General features: G+C 34.2%; 1 protein-coding gene across 1 annotated transcript in view; it reads left to right on the forward strand.

Annotated features, from left to right (window-relative positions):
* Positions 1 to 478: 478 nt before the first annotated feature.
* Positions 479 to 22,921, forward strand: part of LOC116344864 (serine/threonine-protein kinase tousled-like 2) — an 80,550-nt gene continuing 58,107 nt past the window's right edge. The window contains exons 1-3 of the mRNA XM_031773677.1: positions 479 to 1,124; positions 7,842 to 7,902; positions 10,561 to 10,646. Of these exons, the coding sequence (XP_031629537.1) occupies positions 7,872 to 7,902; positions 10,561 to 10,646 (117 nt within the window). The 5' untranslated portion in view covers positions 479 to 1,124; positions 7,842 to 7,871. The remainder of the gene's footprint in view (positions 1,125 to 7,841; positions 7,903 to 10,560; positions 10,647 to 22,921) is intronic.

Here is a 22,921-nt window from a genome sequence, read left to right on the forward strand (position 1 = left end):
AGTATCCAAATGTCTAAATTTTAACCGCATTTGCATTAAATTTTACCGCAAATTTTTTTGTGTGATACATAGACACTCATGTCGAGTAAATGGACGAGTGAGAGAGAGTGACACTAGAGCACGAGCGCGTTCATATATGGAAACACAAATGCACACACGGCAATTCAGCAACAAATCATACGAAAACAATTTCTGTGTTGTCTTTACTTATTGAATGGATGACTGGTGGCACAGTGCTGCCCGATAAATTATACATCGACAAAATGGTGTAGTATATGTGTGCGTGATTCGCAACGTATGTCAAAAGTCTTTTTCTGTGTCGTTGTTTTTCGTTTTCATTGTTGTTGCTATTTGTGTGTTTTTTTATGTTCGGTCTGATGATAGAGACAGAGAGGCTTTTCGTGTACATGTAAATATATAATTTCTGTTCCTGTCTCACTTCAACTGTCGTTTCTTCATATGTAGTACGACGATTCTCGATTCCGATATTATTATGTGACGACGTTGATGTCGAGAAATTTTTGTATGAGAGTATGCGAGTGGAGAGGTTACGACAGCAAAAAATTGAAAAAGAACACTTTTTGTGTCTGCACTCAGTGAGTATGCGAACCGAGAGAGAATGCAATAAAAAAAATTCGATATAGATTTCTCAATCACATTTTATTCATTCACAAAAGTGGCGAACGAATCGAATCAAGTAACAATTTTCAAGTGAATTTGTAAAAACTGAATTTTTTTGATGGAAAATCATGTTGCAATTATTGTGAGTAGTGCAACTTTCGGTAATTTGTTAATTATTATTATGGTGAACGAAAGAAAAAAAATTACGATAATAAATAGAATTGAAACTAGAAAAGTGTTTAATGTGCTCGTGTAAATGATAGAGAAAAAAGATATTTTTTTTTTCGCGTAAACGTGCCACGAGTAATCTAGTGGAAAAGAACCATATACAAAATCAAAGTCATTGATTTATTTATATTACGACAAAAGTGTACAAATTTACGACCATTTTTTGGGCAAAACATTTCCGATTCATATCGAAAAACGAACTAAGCATTTTCCCCGCAAGTTCATAGTGAGAACAAATAAACAAGCTGATAATTGGATTAAAAAAGATTTTCATGGTAAATAAATTTCTCAATATTTATATTGATTGTTATCAATTATTATTTTTTGAGTTGATTTATCGTCGATGTTGACATTAAAGATTTGATGCAGATATATTTTACAGCCATAATACGATTGTAATACATAGTAAATAAAGGAGAAAAAAACTCAGTCCCATTAAACATATTCACGTAAAAACATTTACAAAGAAAATTTGAGAATAATTTTTTTTTTATAGAAATTGGAAAAATACCAAACAATCGCCGTAAAAAAGGAACAAAAGATATTGTGAATTTTATAGCAAGAGCAAAAGGCTTCAAAAATAAAAACAGAAGAGAAGAAACCGAAAAAGAAGAAGAAGATCAAGAAATAGTGGCCGCAGAAGGAACAAAAAGGAATGTAGTTTTATTTTACACCCGATTTATATTCGAGCTATTGTTGTGATGTTCTTGGTTGTCGTTTTTGTTTTTCTTGCTGCTGCTATTTCTCGTATATGATGTGTGTACTGCCAACCTATTACATGAACGGATAAAACATACTAAATATACACATTCCGGGTGTGTTAAAAAGATACTCGACAGTTTATAAATGCTGTTTTTTTGTTCATTCTCATTTCGTTTGTTTTTCATGGCGGCCATATTTTAAAAGTGATTGTGTGGTGTGTCTTTGCTCAAAACAAAAATGCTCTCTCGGCCCCGAACAACACCATTAACAGCGGTGTTGATATCGAATACACATAATATTTATAAGTATTTTGAATCTCTTTCTTCGCATTCAATTATAACTACATCGTCTCGCTCCTCTCTTTCTCTATCTGCGTTTCAAATAACAGCACCAGTTGAAGAATGAATCGATTTTGTTTAGTGCAAACTTGTTGTTCAAATTAATAGCGTATTCGTTTGGGACATTTTCTCCATTATAGATCATATCGTACGACTTAATTGATTAACTTGGCAGTCATTTGTGTTTTTTTTTCAAATCCTCGTTGATTTACCGACATTTAAATGTGCGTTTAAATTGGAAGAAAAGAGATACCAAGAAAAACGAGAGCAACTAATGCGTACACAAAGTAATGAGAGATAATTATTTGATTCAATTAAAAGATTTCGATTGGACGAAAAATTTACATCAAAGAGTTGAACATAGCGTGAATTGATTACGATGTGATTCAAATAAATTCAGTGCTGGTAATTAAACCATTTCAAACATTTGCAAGCAATGATTTACATTTTTAAACCGATTTTTCCGCATGAATTTTAAATCGTTTATAAATGCAAAGAGTGAAAAACACAAACAAACAAAACGGAAAACAAGTTCAAACCGCAGAAAGAGAGATATTGTGTATTATGATGACTTGTGAGATCTAATCAAAACGAAACCGAATCAATACATTGAAAGAGAGTAAGCAAAAAAACCTGCTTCAATACAAAAGCATCAAAAATACAATTACAGTCATTGATAACAAAAAAAATCGATCGAGCATTGCATGAATTACAAACGTTTTAATCAGCAGTATGTAGACGTGACAATGAACATTTATTGACGAATCGTCTTCGATAAAATATATTTATTGTATCAACCGAAAATATGTTATTCTTTTCATTTCAAATACAATTGTGTGTAAGTTGAGTTACAACTGAATCCGCTACTGTCAGCGCAAATTGATTGTATGATTAAATGCAAATAATAATACGACTTGAGTAGTGTGCATATACGAATTCTTCTTTAAACCGATTTTAAAATGAAATGTTTATATACAATGAGACCATAGATTCTGGACTTGACAATTTAAGGGGGGGTAATTTGGGAAAATCTGAAGGGGGGTATTTTGAAAGTCCATTCTATCCAGTGTAAATTTGCTTTTAAATCTTTTCATGTTGTCATTCCTGGGGGGGGGGGGTTATCTCAGTGAATCTGGCTCGAAAATCCCTAGCAAATCGAAAGATTTTCCTCTCGTTGCCCAAAACCCTAGCAAATTAAAAGAATTCTTTGAAAAATTCGTCGGGGGTAACACTTCGTCAGGAGGGGGTATTTTGTACCCTGGACCCCCTGGTCAGAATCTATGAATGAGACTGACAGATTCGGCCTTACACTAATCAATTGCATTGTGTTTATATGTGTGTAGTTACAAATGCAATCGAGTAGGTGGCTGCAAACGATTTTTTATGTGACGTATCTGCACAATTGAGCTATAGCTCGATAATATATTCATCTCTTTTTCTCTCCCTCCCCCTCTCTCTTACACTCATAAACACACACTGCCCCTTTTGAGTCGACCAATTTTTTACGTCCAATCAAGCACGAATTCGGGTGAATATTTCTTCATTTGCATGTTTGTGCTATAGGCTCAAAAGAAATAATTATTTTTTCGCTCAACGCGCGATTTTGTTTAAATGAAGCGATTATTGCGCATAACATTAACAGGAAGGCATAATAAATAATCCGGCAATAAAGGGGTCTTTTGGCATTAAATGTGACAAAAAGATCCGATTACCAAAATCACAAAATTATAACTATGTATTATAACCATAGGGCATGTTTTAATCGTGTAATTTTATGTTTGCCCCTCAGTGTGATCTATTTGTGGTCACATTTTGATTTGGTTGCACTGGTTTCTCGTTGTTTTGATTCACTTTGCTTATTCCACAGTCATTAGAGAAATCAAGAAGAACAATAATAATATAATTTGAAAAGTTAGTTCAACAGAGAAGATTTCTTATACATATTGTTAACAGTACACGGAACCAAAGAAATACAAAAAACCAAACTGTGGAAAATGTTCACAGAAAATAAAATATCGATTTATGAAAAATGTTCACTATATAAATAGTTATGCATATGGTGGCTTCACTTTTAACTACTTTTTCATGTCAATTTCTGCTGCTTAGTACAGTTGAAAGGCATTGCCATTAAATATTTATTGCAAAAAGTCTGATTGGGTGCGGTAAACCACATGCCAATTTCGAACATTGCATATTGTAGAAAACGACGAAAATTCTTGTAGACAAAGGAATCATTCAATTCCCAAAATAAAATTCAGAAAGTTTATTTGGTTTCGTTTGTTTTCTGCGAAGAAGAATCATGACGCGCCATCTGATTCGAAAAGTTTTGTAGAGTGTGTATTTATCTTGGATTCTTTTCCGATTTCCGACCAAAGTCGTCTCGTTTTGGCGTTTCATATCTGTTTATTCGTTTGATTTCTTTCGTTCATTTGAGTGAATTTCACTAAACGTCAAACGCGATTTAATTAGAAAATGGCAATTACTGCATACAACTTTATATCTACATAGTGTTTGCACAAATGATTTGTTGTTGCTTTGCCTGCTGTATTACAACGACACCGAAAACAAACAAAGAGAAAAAAAACTATCGTCGTCGACATGAAAAAAGGCAACAGCGCATAGCAAAATGCAGTCTTTGCATTAATTTTTGAATAGTGTGTGCGCGAGAATATAGTTAGTATTGGTAGTAGTAGTTAAAAATGTCGTTTTTTTTTGTAAAAATACAACTTTATTTAATAAATTCTGTAAATAACATATCATTCAAAGTATTGGCCATCGTTATCTTAGATTTCTTCCCACCTTTCTGGCAGCATATGGATTCCGCGCCAAAAGAACTGCTCATTTTTTGAGGCTAGGAACGAATCAATCCAATTTTTGATACCTTCAATTGAAGTGAAGCGTATTCCAGACAAGGCATTCTGCATCGATCGAAACAAGTGATAGTCATAAGGAGCAATGTCTGGGCTATACAGCGGGTGGGGCAAAACTTCCCATCCACTATTTTCCAAATAGTTCTTAACCGGCTGAGCAATGTGAGGCCGAGCGTTGGCATGATGGAAAATTATGGACTCATGTCTGGTCGCATATTCTGGCCGTTTTTCGTTCAATGCTCTCTTTAAACGGATCAATTGTGTTCGGTACAGGCCTCCCGTGATCGTTTCACCCGGTTTTAATAGCTCATAATAGAGGACACCCTTCTGATCCCACCAAATACAGAGCATTACCTTGGCACAATGAATATCTTGCTTTGGCGTTGATTTGGCTCGTTTTCCGCGCTTCACATATGATTTCTTGCGCTTCGAGTTGTCGTAATGAATCCATTTTTCATCACCGGTAAGAAGTCGATGCAAAAACGACTTCTTTTTGTGGCGCTCAAGCAGCATTTCGGACATGCACAATCGTCTTTCAACGTCTCTTGGTTTCAATTCATGTGGTACCCAATTTCCTTGCTTTTGAATGAATCCAAGAGCCTTTAGGCGATCGGAAATGGCTTTTTGACTTACTCCCAACGATTTCGCAAGTTCTTCTTGCATTTGACCAGAATCTTCATCGCGTAATGCCTCCAATTCTTCATCTTCAAACTTTTTTGGCTGGCCAGGACGTTCTTTGTCCTCCGTGTCAAAATCACCACTTTTAAATCGTGCAAACCAACGCTGACACATTCTAATGTCTACAGCATAGTCCGGGTATGCTTCAGTGAGTAAACGATGTGCTTCAGTTGCATTCTTCTTTAGATGGAAGAAGCAAATTAAAACTTCCCGCAAATGCTCTTTTGTTGGAACGAAATTCAACATTTTGAACGCAATAAAAAACTTGTGTGTATAAACTTATGTTCACTTTGACAGATGAAATTTGATAGTTTTTTGACGCTATTTAAGATACACTAATTGTCACTGTCAAAGTAATGACACGCATAATGTTGTATTTTTACAAAAAAAAACGACATTTTCAACTACTACTACCAATATAATATATATGCATGTAAATCGTATTTTCAACATCACAACACACATCTCAATGGTTTTGAGAGCGAGCCATTTTCGAAATTTATGTGATTTAGATGCGCTTCGTCATCGTTGGTGTAAATACAAAACACGCTTCAGATACACATAGCGCTAACATGTTGCCCGACGTGTCCAAACATGCAATGAACATCATCTTGCTCAACATTATTCAACTGCGTAATAGTAACCGTTGTGTTTATACACACGCACACATTATATGAGATAAGCATTCGAAAGATTTTTTTTTATTCTGGGAAAAAGAAAGATGCGTGTGCAAAACAAAAATACATAAACACAAAACACATTGAATGGACTTGCGAGAAGACAACAGTGAAAAGGAATCGGCAAGACACCGAACATGAAAATGTATATACATATATATTTAAAAAAAAAAAAAACAGGTTTCATCGAAAGACGTATAACAAAGGGTCGTTTTCTATATCACATCATTTTCAAATTGCTTTCCGAATGCGATTTGGTGTTGTGCGCCGCCGTTGTTGTTTTCGGTCTCTCGACACATATTATAAAATATACATATCGACTTTTTCTGACTCAAAAATCATAGACAGGATTCATGGCAAACATTTGGCTTCCTGTGAAAAAACATAGCGTACCAAAGGCGCGCACACAAACACATGTATACATACAAATGGTAGAGAAAGAGAACAAGCGTGAATCAAACGAAAATCAAATATATTGTTGATTTATATACATAATTTTGAAACGTAGTTCAAAGTGCGTTCTCTCGGAAGAGCCGTATGACACAAAACCAGGAAAAAAGGGGATTGTTCTTACATTTTTTTTCTGCTCACACAAAAGATATTGCGCTCTCTTTATCTCTCTCTATCTTTCCATATCTATATATATTGTCATTTTTATACAAATGCGTCATACACTCATTTTGTGTTAAATATACAATATTTGTTGTGTGTATAAACAATTGCTTTCATTGTCGTGGCGAAAAAACCTCTTTATTTTGGTATATTCCATGCCACAAAAACTTAATAAGGAAAAACAAAATGGCTGATTAAAATTGGCGTAGATTTTGTACAAATGTACAATGAGCACACGGGATCCGAGTAATTGTTCGTTCAATCACTGCTTGTTGAGTATATGTGATGTGTGACCTTCTTTAAATGTTTGATTTGGAGCAAATGATTTTTTTTATCTTTTTCTATTCTAAATTTATATATGCGCACGTAGCAACAACTGAATCAATATTTAATTTTCAATGCATTCGACAATATACGACTTTGCAATTTGTTTGAGTGCATGAAAATACCGTTTTGACTTTGTCTAATAGCATATTGATTTTCGAAGGAGATAACACAACACAAAAACGTTGTAGCAAGTCCTCAAACATACCAATTTTATTACCGATTCTTTATTCAATTGGCAATCGGTTGTCATTCTCTAAATGCGCATTTTTTACATGTTACATAGTTTGCGTTTCGATTTTGTGTTTTAGGCGCCCACCACCGTTTTCTTTCTCTCATAATTCATTGATTTTATGTTTTAGGCGCCCACCACCGTTTTCTTTCTCTCGTAATTCATTGATTTTAAATCTGAAAGATTTCTCTCGGCTGATTTGTTAGCCGAGACGAAATATTTTATCAATTTGCTCATTACGTTGCATTATGATTTGAATGTAAAACGACGGCTACTTTTGCAATTTAACGAGAATTCAACATTTCATAAAGCGGGTGCTTTATGAGCGTGTATGTGGTGATAAGAAACAGCTTTCTTGATTAAATCGATTCGTTAAAAAAGTATTGGGCAATTCCGACAGCAGTTATTTGTCACTGAAACAAACCGACAATATTGATTTATTTTTCATTTTTAATTGACATATTGATGTGAGGAGAGACTTAATCTTTGGAAGAAAGGCTTGAGCACATTTTCCCTTTTTTGAATTTGATTGAAATATTTTTCTCTCCTTCATTTACAGAACGAATGGAGCTCAGTTGTAATTTAAGGGATGACTGATCGGCGTCGATTTTCCGGTGGAGGTAAGTGTATCCATTTAAACTTAAAATACTTATTACATATGACTGTTGTTGTTAGGAAAACAAAATTAAACGTGGTATCATTTAAGAGATAATCAAATGTAAGCATTGATCTTATCTCTAAGTAAACGCGAAAAAAATACACAAACATTTCCACAGAGTATTTTTTGTATATCATTAAAATCCAACTTAACTCGAAGCTGATTTAAATGGTCAAGTGCTCAATTTGAAAGTTTCATTTATGCATGGTTCGTCGATTTCCGTTGCTTACTACGATGATGAAAAGCTGTTGATCCATTCCGATGAATTGTATACGAAATGAATTCAAAGAAAATAAATTTAAAATGATTATTAAAATTACTGCATCTCAAATGGTTTTTTCCTTTGATCTCATTATTTTCAAGAATCATCTTTTATTATCCGCATTTTCTGATTTTTCCGATGTTTATTTCGATTTCTAAATCGTTAAAATGAATTTTTTGCATGGAAAGTTTCTTTCACACGTGAAAGTGAAAATATTCAATAATACATTTATAAGTATAACATATTGTGTCATTCTTTATGACGTCATCTAATTATCACTTTCGTATATCATTTGAAAGGCAATTTGCATGCTCGCTATATTCTCGTGTTCGCTGATTTTTTTTTTCGATAAAAATTTATTTTGAAAAAGATGCGACTGGAGAATTCATTCGAGTGAATAATTGATTGAAAATATAATTGGCGTTTACGTGTTAAGGTATGTGTATGTGCCCCATCGTTGTCGCTGCCATCGTTATTTTAATCAATCACATATGCATATAATATTTGATTGAAAAGTAATTTCTGAGTAGTAAGCAAACTGAGCTGAAAACCGATAAAAGTCGCATTATGAATTCAAGGACATACAAGTTGATTGGAACTATACATTTTGCATATTCGTTTATAATATGTGTACGAGCGTCTTGCCATTTTACTGCTCTAGCTCTAATAATAAATAATCGTCAAAATTGAAAAATCGGCACTAAGGTTATTAGGAACACGATGAGATATAAGATAGGGCCAATAGAACGATTCTTATAGTCAGACATTATATTGAGATATTTTCAGTCAGTTGAATAAGCTCAGGCAGCTGACGTCAAGCGCTGAATGGGTTGAAAACAATAAAAGTGATTGTTATAGTTATAAAAATACATCCATTGTTACAATCTATATAACAATCGCTTCTATTGTTTTTACTCAATTTCAGCGCCTGATTCTGCCTGAGCTGATTCAGCTGGCTGAAAATATCTCAATTTTTACTTTTCCGCACACCTACCTAGTGTGTAAGGTAAAGTATTGGAATCGGTCGAAAAATTAACACCCTCAAAAAACATGTTTTCTGGGTGTTTTAGAAGCCAGGGAACACGAATCTAGCGTTTTTTCGATGTCCGAATGTATGTGCGTGGTACCCTGTACGCTGTACGCAAAAATTTGTTAACACGATAACTTTCAAACAAGAAAAGTAAATCAAAATCTGACTTCACAGGATGATTGGGGGTGCCGAGGAATAGAAACCATTAGATTTTGAGCGACTTTGGTTGACAGAGTAAAGTGTCATGTCTGGTGTGATGCCCATGGCCATCCATGGGAAAAATTCAATTTTTCTTCCAAAAGTGATATTTAATGTATACTTAAAACTCAAAAATGTGTATCGGGGGGTTTTTGGATACGAGAAAACCGAATATGACGTTAGTTTTGCGATACAAATAACTTTCGACACACTTTTCATACAAAAATTTCAAAAAAAAATGGATTTTTGTATGAAAGCCATGCCTGTATGATATCGTAATAAGCTTAAACTTTGCACAGCTTATTTTTATCACACAAAAATAACATTCCGAGAGTTTGAAGACATTCCAACGCATATTAGGGGTACCTCCCGAACAAAATTTTGGATTTTTCGCTCAAAAACGAAATTTTGTATGGGAAGTACCCTTAATATGCATTGAAATTTCTTCAAACTTTCAGAATGTTAAAATCTTGTGAAAAAAATAACCTCTGCAAATTTTCACATGATTACGATATCATATAGGCATGGCTGCGATATAAAAATTCCCATTTCTAGTAGTTTTTGTATGAAAAGTGCTTCGAAAATTATTTGTATCGTAAAACTAATGTCAGATTCAGTTTTCTCGTGAATTCTTTGAGTAAAAGATTTGTAATAAATGCATGTTGTGGATCACAGTGCGGAAAAGTTCATCTTACGGATGTAAGACATTTTATTGCCTTCGTATTCGAATGATGAACAAAAATTGACATTTGAACGATTGGAAATTTCTCAGCAATACGAGCCAAACAAACACAAAAGCATATTCCATTTTCGATTCAGAACTAGTATATTGAATTTTTTTACGCTGGGTGTCAAGTGACCCAAGCACTCAGTTACGGTTTGTGTGAGTGCCTTTTTTGTGTTTGAAACGAGCTCAAAAAGTTTTAAAGTTGGCCATTTTGAATAATCAATTTTCCGTTTTCAAATAATTATATTTTCTGCTTGCTAAACTGTGTGCAGTGCATAAATCCTTTTTGAAATGACTTTGCTCAAAATGAGAATGATTCAATTACAAAATAATGATTATTATTTAATGCTATAAAATTGATTGAACTATTTTCATTTATCTGCTTGTTTTTCTTTTATGTCAGGTGCTGCGGTAAAAATGGAACACTTCCAAGCCGCGTTAGATCCACGAAAGCAGGAGTTGCTCGAAGCACGATTTTTAGGAGCACGGGTAAGTGGTTTTTTTATTAACAAAGTTTTTCCATTTTGAATTTCGTTTTCATACAAGTTATGGAAGATTTAAACCTCGGCATACATTTAATAATAAAGCCTACTCACAGTAAATTTCCATGTACACACAGAAAGAGTGTGAAAATTATTATTTGTTGATTGCTTGTATTTTTTTCTGCTCATTGTTTGTAAACGCGTTTGAATGTTGTTTTGAAGCATGTTGGCGACAGTGGCAACGACAACCATAGTGGAAAACAGCAACACGCAACATCTTCTATTCCATGGTACGAAAAAATCCATTAGGCAAGCGACACAGACGTTAATTTCTTTGATAGCAAAAAAAAACTATATGAAAAAATGTTGAGCTCTTTATCGATTTTCTTTTTCAGTTTCCATAAACCTTTTTGCAGGGGCAGCCGATTTGTTTCTTTATCTCTCTCTCTCTCTCTCTCTCTCTATTTCTATCTCTTATTCTATGCTTATATGAATGGCTGAGAAAAATCATGACTCAAATAATATGCACATAGAAGATAGAAACTTGAATATTGCTATGCGGACAACGAATCGAAAAATTTGAACACGCAAGAGTGAAACAATTCAAAAATCCACATGTTCTTTTTTCAAGATTCTGTCTTTAATATTTTTTGAACAAGTTTCATTGTTGTGTGCTTCTTGATCGCATTATATTTTTTTACTGTTATGTGCAATATACCCAGTCTCCGAGAGTTTCATATAAACTCTCCTTGTAATAGCCAAATAACGCCTATCGATTCAATCACGATTGGTATTCGCTTACCATTCAATAGGCATCACATAGCAGCTTTATATGAAACTCTCGGAGACTCGGTATAGAGCACTCAAAAAGTGAAAAAAATTCAGACCGTGATTTGGATGATAAGGAATGCGATTTTTTTCATTCTGATATCACCAGGTGATACAGAAAGTTTAGTAGTATTTGAGAATCGAAGAAAAAAAATTTAATAATTTTTTTCATTTTTCGCGATTTTTTACCATTTACATGGGAGGCTTGTACACACAAACTATTTTTGCTGTATGGGTTACAACAAAACTTAGCTATCAGACGCGATACAGTATTTTACTGTAGTTTAAGTCAAAATTACAATATTTTGCTGTAACTTATTTTAATTTTTATTTAAATTCAATGGAATCTAATATTTTAAAATATCCAGTGATTAAACCATTTTTTGGTTTGATACTTTGAACAACCCGGAGCATGCGGAACGGTTTCAAAATGATTTGCACTGGTGTATATACACTATTGTAAAGTATGTATTCGTATCTGGTTGCGTGCTATGCTAGCAGCTGTACGCGACTGTGTGTGTGTGTGTTTACACGGACACAGTGCAAACCATTTTCTCTACGTTTCGCTTGCCCCGTTTTGGTTTGAGCCAAAACTGAAACCAATCACAGAAGCCGTTTTCAAATTGGTTTGTATCAGAACTGTCAAACTATTCCAGATCGCTGAAAATATCCAAGCGAATTCATTGTCATTCAAACAATTGAATTGTGTGAACATTGTATGTATCAATGATGGGAGAAAAAGCTTTTCGTCAAAACGAGCAACAACCCTATTATTCACATTTAAAACAAGTTCTCTAGAAAGAGATACAAATGTGTTCTTCATTCGAATGCTGTGATCTTTGTTCAGGCGAGATTTATGATTTATTCACGTAATTGTTGTTGTTGTCGTCGTCGTCGTAGTCTCAGCGCTTTGGGCTCGTGGCAGTTTTTTGAACCGTATTATTAAAGGACGAACTGTTATTTGAATTTTCGTATATTAACCCTCTAGTTCATAGTGTATAAATTATTGTCTAAAATATATAATTAAAAACAAATGATTCTATTTATGAATTGAAATATATTCAGCAGGGTTCAGGCTTTCATTTGCCGGTCATTTGACAAGTGAAAATAAAGCGGTTGTTTAATCATAAACTCAGATGTATGCGAAAACAGATATTTGACAAGAAAAATTATCTCTCTCTTCGTTTATAGCAATTTTATAGCAGTTTAAACAGAGGGTTAAAAAGAGAATTTTCGTCGATATTTTTGTAAATCGCTTTCGATGGACAGTTAGAAAAATGACATTGACACTATATTATGTTGCGCAAAATGTTCTAAAGCGTTTCCATGTTTAATTGAGTTTTCTTTTTTGTATTTCGTGAAAATGGTAAAAACCACAAACCAGACAATAGATTTGAACGACGTACACGGCGATTCAAAGTCAGAATGAGGCTACCACAAACTTTAAAGGGTGAATCTGAAGATGACATTCAAGTAAAAAGATCGAAAAAGTAGTAAATATATGGATAACATTGTCGCCCAACCAACAGTTATATCGAGTAGTATTTTTCGAATGTTGTAAGTCATAAATAACGTTGGTAGCTCAGCAAACGGCAACGGCACCATGGATATCAACTCTTGCGCGCACCCACCATCCCCAAAGTAATGTATGTATTAATACAATTTTGTAATATTTGCGAATCAGAGAGAGAGAGAGATAGAGGGAATGAGAGAGAGCGATCAATCAGGTTCGACGATGAATCATGCATGAAAAACGTATATGCGTTTGACATACAAAGTACGTACACTTTTACAGTGTGCCAAAGCCACTTGTGAAGCACGGTGAAACTATTATATTGAATTGGTGGCGCGCACACGAGAAGAAGAATGAGCAAATGTGATCCGTGCACAATATGCCAAAATGGTCGAGAAAGAACGAGATGAAACGAATGGGTTATGTATGAAATAGGGGGTGACAAGTGATGTTGTGCGTGCAACTCGATGTATATATGCAGCACACAATATCGAAGTTTATTCAAAATCTTGTTGTTGTTTGTTTTCCGTCTTGATTATAAATATATATTTTTTTCTGTTTGCCTGAAAAAAGATGAGCAAAACTCTAAATATCGGAACAGGCGCATTGCGCCACAGCAGCTGGATTGTGTGACGACCATCCACTTTAACGCAATTTACGAACAACAAAAATTTATACGTATGGATAACACAGTGAAAGTAAAGTCGGTAGCTTAAAGGAGCGAAGAGAGAAAATAGAAATAGAAGAAAACTAGGCAACAACCATGCCCTTTAGCTTAAATGGATATCACGGAACGAGTTTTTGTTTAGCCATTTTTATTCTGTTTTCACAGTTAGTGGAATATATTGGTCGTTCTTACTCTCAATTTCTTTGGGCGTGTCACCTACAACAATGCCAAAATAATATTGTCATATTTTTCACGTGATTTTTTGCTGTTTGTCTCTGCGGTTGATACGTGTTTTCAGTTCCGTTTCATGTTCCTTTTTATTTTGCGCGATGCGATACTAACTAGACAGCAGGTTGTCGCTATTATCTATCGTCATTTTTTCGCCATACTAATACAAAAAAATTTGCTCGAAAACGAAAACATCACAATTTTTGTAAACGCCACAAACATTTTTCCTCTATTTAGATTCTGAGCAAAAGCACCGCATAAAGTATGTTTCATTCGGTTTCCGGCCATTTGCATTTTATAAGAACTTTGCAAACGTCGTCGATTATTCACGTTGTGTATGTTTACTGCATGTGAGTGTGCGGGATACATACAATATCTCCTACTATCGTTCTTTCTCGTTTGATTCGATGCATATGCATTCGGAAGTGTGCAACACAATATTAGTTGATTGGCGATGTCATTACATTTTATCTATCACAGAAAAATTATGCATACGGAGATAGATTAACTAGTTGAAAAACCCTAAACTGAATACTGAAAAACCGAATAATTCCCGTTTGCATACATGCATTTGTCACACACGCACTCAGAATCAGAACAACGATGACAGGTATTGTCGAGAAATTTCACAAATTTTATATGTTTCAAAATAATTTGCGTAGTTTCTCTTTCTCCCACTTGTATCTCTATCTCACACTCTCCCCCTCTATCTCACTGTCCTTCTCATTTCCCTCTGTTACTCTCATTGCAATATACAACATACATAAAGGAATGGTTGAAAGCAAAAAAAAAACGAAGAATTGGAGTGTGAGTGTGACAATTTCGAAATAAATATAATTGAACTGTGTGACGCGCATATGGATCGCTATGTATATTTTCCACCCACAATTATATACTTTACTTTTTTCTGTTTATACGTTCAATTCGCATCATACATTTACTGAACGTTTTATGTAATTCGTTTAAATAGCGTTCCATGTTTCTATTCAGTGAAATCTCACCAAATTCGCCGCTATTCATAAAATATAGTTTTTTTTATTCTTTCATGACTTTTTTTTCTTCTAAGATTTACGTGGCAGTTCATGGTTTATGTACAGAGAAGAAGAAAATTCCATGGAAAGAAAAACGACCGAAGGCTTGATGAATATATTGAGTGTGAATGTGGTTTTACAAAAGTCACACATTAAATATTTAAGGGTAAAAGTTCATAAAGGACTAACAAGTAAAGCACACTTATTCAAAAATAAAAATAAAATTCATTCGGAAAGAATAAGTCTTTTTTGTTTGATTAATTCGAAACGACAAAACCAATTACAGAGCGCGATCATTTTTGAAAGAGTTTCAACGATATTACGAACGAATGCGCTATTTTTTCAATTTTTTCTCGATTTTCTTTTTCTTAAAATAATGATGAGGTGAGAGAGAATAGGGAGGAAAAAATTAGGCAAAGAATTATGCAATCATATCGTTAGAAGTAAATGGATCTTAAGCAGTAAATATAAAAGTGCTTAAGTATGTATCCGTGAGAGTTGATTTTATATATTAACTCAAATACATAATGTTTATATAGATCGGGCAAAATTTTATATATATACATATATTTGCTCATTTCTTGGTTGCATAAAATACTGAAACAACAACCCACGACCTTTCCATTCGAAACATTTCCATCTCAAATAAACACATAGAAAATAGCCGTATTTTTTTCTATCACTCTCAACGTGTACATGTGTGTGTGAGTGTTGTTTTCTTCACACCGCGCGGGTTTTGATGTGACCGTAGAAGTGGATATGCGCTCGCATATTACATTTTTAACCAATGCTACAAAAGCTAACAGAGACCGAAGAGACAAAGTGAGTTTGTGTGTGTGTGTGTGTGTGTGTGTGCGTGTGCGAGAGAGAGACATAGAAAGTAAGCAAAAGCACTAAGATTTGCACTATTCAGAGCCATCAGAAGCATGTTGCTTTTACATCCCAAAAGTTTACAATTTGCAATCCAAAGCGACGGAAATTCGAAATTCATATTATTTGATTCGAACGCATACACACAAAAACATACAGTTCGCCCTCCATATACTAAGAACTTTCGACAATGCACAGAGTATTAAAACCATTCACACCGCAACGCACATACATATCCGAAATACAATATAAATAGCATTCATCTATTCAGCTTTTGCAATGCCAATTTTCATTATATATACTCAACAGCAAATATTTACAAATACAAACTCACACAAATATCGAACTTAACCAGGCTTTATGTGCGTGTATGCTTTCTTTTGGGGGTTTGAGGCTTGAATGTTAGGAAAAAGCACATCGGTAGATGTTAGTGATATTTTCGAATCAAGAGAGAAAAATACAAACAAAATGTTCATGATTGCCGAAATAATGATTTGAGTGAGCCATACATTTTTTGGACGAAAAAAGAACCCAATCAAAATAAAAATATTTTGGGAAATAGTTTTTTTTGTCAAATAATGGTATGAAATTATTGCCAGGATTTCTCTATCCGCGTAACTCGCTCTTTATGTATTACCTCACGTCCATTGTTCGAATAATATAGCTGAAACGCAACCGTTCAGGAAATTTTCTTTGTATAAAATGTATACAAATATGCCAAGCGTGCTCAGCATCAAGCAATGCAATGTGAAATTTGCTTGAATTTAACTATTCGGGATATGTTTTTTATGTGTGGAAATTTTATCGTTCTCGATGGTGGCATCACTGTGCATGTTATTTGCTTGGCCAAGATGAAAATCATTATACACATGAATGATGAAAATTTTCCAACAGCGAGACTCTGACTACTTTAGTGCTATGAGTAGTGAAAGAAAGAGATAGAGAGGGAGAGAGAGAATAAAAAACAACAAGGCGATATTACATCAACATACTTTATTGGAGGATTTAGTTTGCCCGTTGCCATGTTTACCCGTTTCCCATTATTTTCTAGCACACACAACAACACAAAAACAATTCTCAGTCACATTTTATGTATTTTCGCGCTTTGAAGCTTCAAAAAGCACAAAAAAGGAGAGAGGAAAGGAGAAGTAAAGAAAATTATTTTATACTTTTTCTACACATAATACATATATTTCAAAAAATTCAAGTGGTCGGCGCTGCCTCATTCACTCGCTCACTTGTCGTCGTTGACATCGTTTGTCATCATTGTGAATAACATCACATTATGTGTTATATTATATACATCCGATTAAAAGAGAGTATAGTGCGTAACAAAAATCTATAATTTCGGGCGTATTTCGAACACACACACACACACACACATCACATGAATTCTAATCTATCGACGTAGAATTTTTTCGGAATCATTTTTGCATGCTATTCACGAGCTTCATGCTCTATATTCTCTCAATGTGATGAGAATAAATTTAACGTCGAATTCAAAACGCTTTACACCAAAGTACCATAAAAGTTTTTTGCTTTCAAAAGGCTCAAGTTTCCTTCTGGCTAAATATATCAATTTTCAAATTCAAGACAATAATAATTATTGATATTATCTAAAATAAGCGATATCATAAATTTAACAAAAAATAAATTCGCTGACAATTAAGATTATTATCTATGTTTTCATGGCTGTTATTTCTCAACTTATCGATGGATAGGTTACATTCCAACCAATTCACAAACATATCACACTTATATAGTCAACGGCGAAGATAATGTTAAAACAAAAACACGAAAATTTTCTTTGCCATCGTATCAAATCACAGACTGTGATGACATCTATCACTTATATCGTCAATTATTGTGTGAAGCAAGCAAACAAAAAAAAACACACAAATCGTTGTTTGTTATTATCTTTGCTGAATATATATACAGCATGGCATAGTACACAAGAGAAGTAGGTATGCATGAACACAGTGTGCGCGCACACCAAACAAGAAAGAGGCAGATAGAGAAAGAGAGTGAGAGATTCAAAGTTTTCATGTTTTTATTATACTTATCTTCTCACTGAAAAGCACATACTAAATCCAACCGATACACAGAGTAAACGAAGCTATCGCGCAAACCTGCATGGTGTTCAAAATATGTGTGTGCCATTTCGATTTTGAAGTTATCCATTTGGTTGTTGTAACAGAGCTTTCTGATTTTTAGCTTCCATGTACTCGGATTGGCCTTTTGTCTTTTCTAAAGTCAAATGAGAAAAAAACAACGGCCAACAAAACGTATTAATATCTGCGCAATACATAAAAAAATAATTCAGTAAAAAGCATATTTCGATTTCAAACCAGATTCGTTTGCTCATTGCAGTTCAATGCAAGTTGTAATCGATGTAACTTTGATTGCTTTCAAACCACATACACACAAAGACTAAGATAGCATTGGAGCACAGCAATGAAAAGACAACAACAATAACACATATTTTTACTGTCAACATTTTGAAGTCAAATGGTGTCGACATTGGTGACGGTATTTTGAAACAGACTGTGTAATGCATATTCATCGTATATGATCCTATGTAAAGTTCTATACTTGATCTAGTTAACATTGACGGTTCAAATCGTTTATGTCCACTAGCGTGGACATGGACTGTGTGTTTCTTCTGTTACATGTACGTTGTAATGGACAAGTATAGTAACATGGCGTCGTTCAAATAAATTTAAAAATCCGTCCACTCGAGTCGACACCGTCTAGCACGGTAGTAGGGATTTCATTGCTGTGCATTGGAGTGAAGAGAGGAGAAAAGATGAAAGCCGTTTGCACCAAAAAGTGCCACCCAAGGTGATTCACAATAGAATTTCAATTATTTGGTTTGGTACGAAATGCTACAAGCGATGCTTTTTGATCACTATTTCTCACAAGCACAGACAAACACATACCGATCAAAAGACTTAATTTTCATTTTTTTTGACAATGCACTTAAATGTATTTTTCCATTTAAAATGTTATGTTCGCGAAAAGATATGACAGATAACGTATATAAATCATAGATGAGTGGATATGATGTAATCATGAAATCGGATGATGAATAAAATGTTAGTTAATTTGTTCTGTCGTCTGTTGTCTACGTGCAAACTGGCACGAACCACATAAAACATGTATACACAAACAACATATAACTGAAAAGTTTCAATATAAGAGCATAAAATCCATATAATGATGGTACGTTGTAAAGGAAGCAAAATTTTCCACATCTACTGTTGTTGCAGCACTGAAATTCAAGCCGAATAATGCGTGTTCAATTTCGATCGCGTTTTTAGATGGAGTGCGCAATATTTTAAAAGCAGAATTCAACATTTTCATGATGTTAAAGTTGCCAATGCTGTTACTGTTATTGCTGAAAAAAAGAAACATAGATATATATATATATATATCTTTTCATCTCTTGGGCATGGATCTAGTGTCGCCTCTTCTCGCTATACTATAATAACGACGCAATAACCGTACACATAAAATATAAAGGAAATTCCCCCGTTCCATAAATTCTTATAACGAAATATATATAAATTGGAATCAGTCGCGCATGCTAATGTTATCCGTTTAAAAATAAACTAAATACGACAAAACCGAATTATTTTTATAAACCGAAATTGAAATGAGGACATAGGTTGTGCTCGTTTTGTTCATTTATTCTATTTCGATTGTGATTTCGGCGCTATTACCTTCAATTAAACATTGTATCATTCATTTAATAAAAGATTTAAATGCGTAATTAATAATGACCAATCGGATTTGTTCAAACGAATACAATTTTTTTTTATTCAAATAGAGCCACCTTGGATAAAGTTAAAGATTTTTGGTTTCCAAGTGGTTGACACACTTAATCTGTTATTTTTTCAATAGTGCAAACGATATTTATCCATGTCTTGAACTATGGAGAACTTTCGAATGCATTTGAAACGATGTTCTTTCTAAAGATTTACACACATTCGAAATTAATCTATTCGTACTATTCGCTCTTCTTGAACAATTTTTTTTCTCTAAATTTTCACCGATGCACACAGAACCAACACACAATACAACACAAGCTTACAGACGCACTCTCGTACGTGTGCCACACGCACAGTAAAATACATGCACACCGATAGATAACATAGAGTGTAGTACATATTTGGTTGGACTAGTCTTCTTCGATTTAAGCCTCTTTGCATATGAGGCCAAAAAACACAATGAGATCGCGCACAGGCAAATACACACACATCGCATTGTCATTGTATGCATTTGAGTATGTTTGTTGAATATTTTCATTCGCTTTTGCAGAATTATAATGTAACCATATTCTCGCATAAACGATATGTATCGCTATTAGTCATTTCCGAAGTTAGGGCGAAAGAGATAGAATACGCGAGTCATGTCTTTCACACAGTGTGGGTCAAATATGTCAATAGTATTTGAAATTGTTTGTTCGTGTCAACAACAAAATTCGGTACAACCTTTGGAAAAAATTGACAAATGTGACAGTGAATTTCGTTATCGTTTGAACAAAAAAAATAGCACCGCCAATTTCCGATTCAGATACATTGTGTATTATTCATTACCAACCGAAAAAAAAACCCATTAAATCAACGACATAACACTGTGAATAAAAAAAATTCCTTTAACTAGTCACGTGTTCAAACCAACAAAATTATTCACCATCAACCATTTTGTGAGTACATATCTTATACGATTTATGTTTCATTCCAGCGGTGAAATTATTTTTAAACATCTGCCAGGTGTCAGAACCATTTCCACAAAAAAAAGTGAAAGAAAACATGTAATTTCTAATCAAACTAAAAGCTACAAATTCACAAATCAATATTTTCGCCTCTTTTGTCACGGTAAAATGTTCAAAAAATAATTTAAAGCGCGATAATAAAAAATTAAAAACTTAAACCACAAAATTAACTTCAATTTTGCTCCGCACATAAAAATGCACAAAAACCGAAACAAAATAAAAATATCGCCAACAAATTTCAAACAAAATCCGTGGTTTTTCATTTCAAAACCAAAAAGCAGAGAACGCCAAAAAAATAGTAAAATACGAACAAAAAGCTGAGCGCACAACACCCAGCGAGAATATCAAGCGAAAAGAGTCGAACTGATGTAAACTCGTTCGATGCAAGTAGCTGACTGAGGGTTCGAAGTAGATTTCGTTCGGTGTTGAGCGTAGTGAGATCGCCGAGAGAGTCGGTGTCGGGCAAACACATAGACTCATGACGTTTTGTGTCTATGTGTTGTTTGTTCAGAAATCAAATGTATAGTTGCTTTATGCTGTCATATGAACGGCTGCACACAATGAGCCAGAATGAGGAAACAACGAAGTGTGTTATAGTACACATGGCATGACGAGTGAACACGGCTTATTGACACAGGCGGCACCGGCACAAGCACAGGCACACTCAATTTATAAATGTGAGAATATCGCTTTGAGCCGAATGGTAATTTGTGACCACGTCTCGTCGACTGTTTCGTTATCGGATTGTTTTACGAACAATTCTCTTGTTCATTCGAACGTTCCCCCACCGTACATTCTGTTTTGTAATGATGTCGGAAGTGTGATTATCTGCGCTTAAACGTTGAACTTAGTTGGTGAGCTTATTTTTGGTAGAATAATAATGAGATTTTCGTGTGTTTTAAATAAATCAAATTAATTTGTTTAATTTTTACTTCAACACACTATTGTGTTGAAGTAAAAATTAAACAAATTAATTTGACTTATTTTTGGGCTGTGTACGCTGATTGCCATCATTTTATCAACAGTATGCTGATGAGGTGTTGCGCCTCTAGAGAACGATACGGCAGAAATGTGAACGAAAATCATTGTGTGAACAATATTCAAGTAATCGACGTAGTTGTGATCCGAAATGGGAACGAAAAATGCTTTCTCATTGATTTCACACAACAACAAACGCAATCTATTGAATGGAGCATAAGCTGGTTTGGTGAAAAGTTTTATCGTCGATTTTTATTGTGCGCACGAAAGCATCTGAAAAAGCAAAACCAAAAACAAGAACAAAATAAAGTGTACCAATGTCTACACAAGCATTGCATTCGTCAGCTGTGGGATAAAATACGCAGCAGTAACAAAAACAACCAACAGCAAAAAATGGCAAATCACACATAAAACCGAACGAACAGAAAAGTCGGTATACACATGAACCCGAGTGAACGAACAGCAAAATTGTATATGATTGTCGGATAGGAGCCGGTGTATCACAACAAAACAGCAGTTTGCTCCGTATTTGCTCCATTCCGTAGTCGCCGTTCGATCGAGCACGACACTAACAATATTACAAGTTTTTTTAATGCTGGGCACCACCCGACCGACACTCTGTGTTCTAGGGTCTACAACAAAATAATGTGAATACATATATATAAATAATATATATAAAATTTTATGTATGCGGCGCGCGCGACATCTCTTATTATATTTTTTCGATTCTGTGTGAAGGTTGCAAAGCCACACAATTGAACGCCCTATCGCACATAAACACAAACATTGGCTTTTACTGTCGATCGAACGAGGAACGCGCCAGACCGACAAAGTCTGAAACTCACAGGCGCGCGTTTTTTATTCTTTCTTCACTTTACACTTCAAGCATTATCATGAACACAACAACATATCAATGTAATCGCATGCTAACGCAATAATCCAATAGATGCTCTAATATATATACCGAATAAAGTATTCACTGTTCGGAGCCATTGTGCCGCATTGATTCGCTACGTACAATTACGCTAATAAATGGGGGAATAAATAAATTACAATTATTTCAAGTTTCAAATAAAATAAAACTCGAATCAATGACAGCTCAATAAAAAAAAATTACATCGAATTAATCGCTTATATGTTTCAAGATAATTAGAAACTGTTGACTCTAAAATATAGATCACATAAATGTGTGATTTGTTTGCCATATTAGTGAGTTTTTATTAAACTACATAAGAAATTAACTAACCATAAATACGAATGAAATCATATATGGTTCTTTTTTTATCGATTTTCTTGGTGGATTTGATCAAAATCAGCAACAGTTTTACCAACGTAAAATTTTTTTTCCTCTTATTTGTTCGTTTGTTTTAAATAACCTTAATTTTACACA

Source organism: Contarinia nasturtii, unplaced genomic scaffold, assembly GCF_009176525.2.
Source record: "Contarinia nasturtii isolate CC-2019 unplaced genomic scaffold, AAFC_CNas_1.1 Cnas_scaffold_1182, whole genome shotgun sequence".
Taxonomy (NCBI): domain Eukaryota; kingdom Metazoa; phylum Arthropoda; class Insecta; order Diptera; family Cecidomyiidae; genus Contarinia; species Contarinia nasturtii.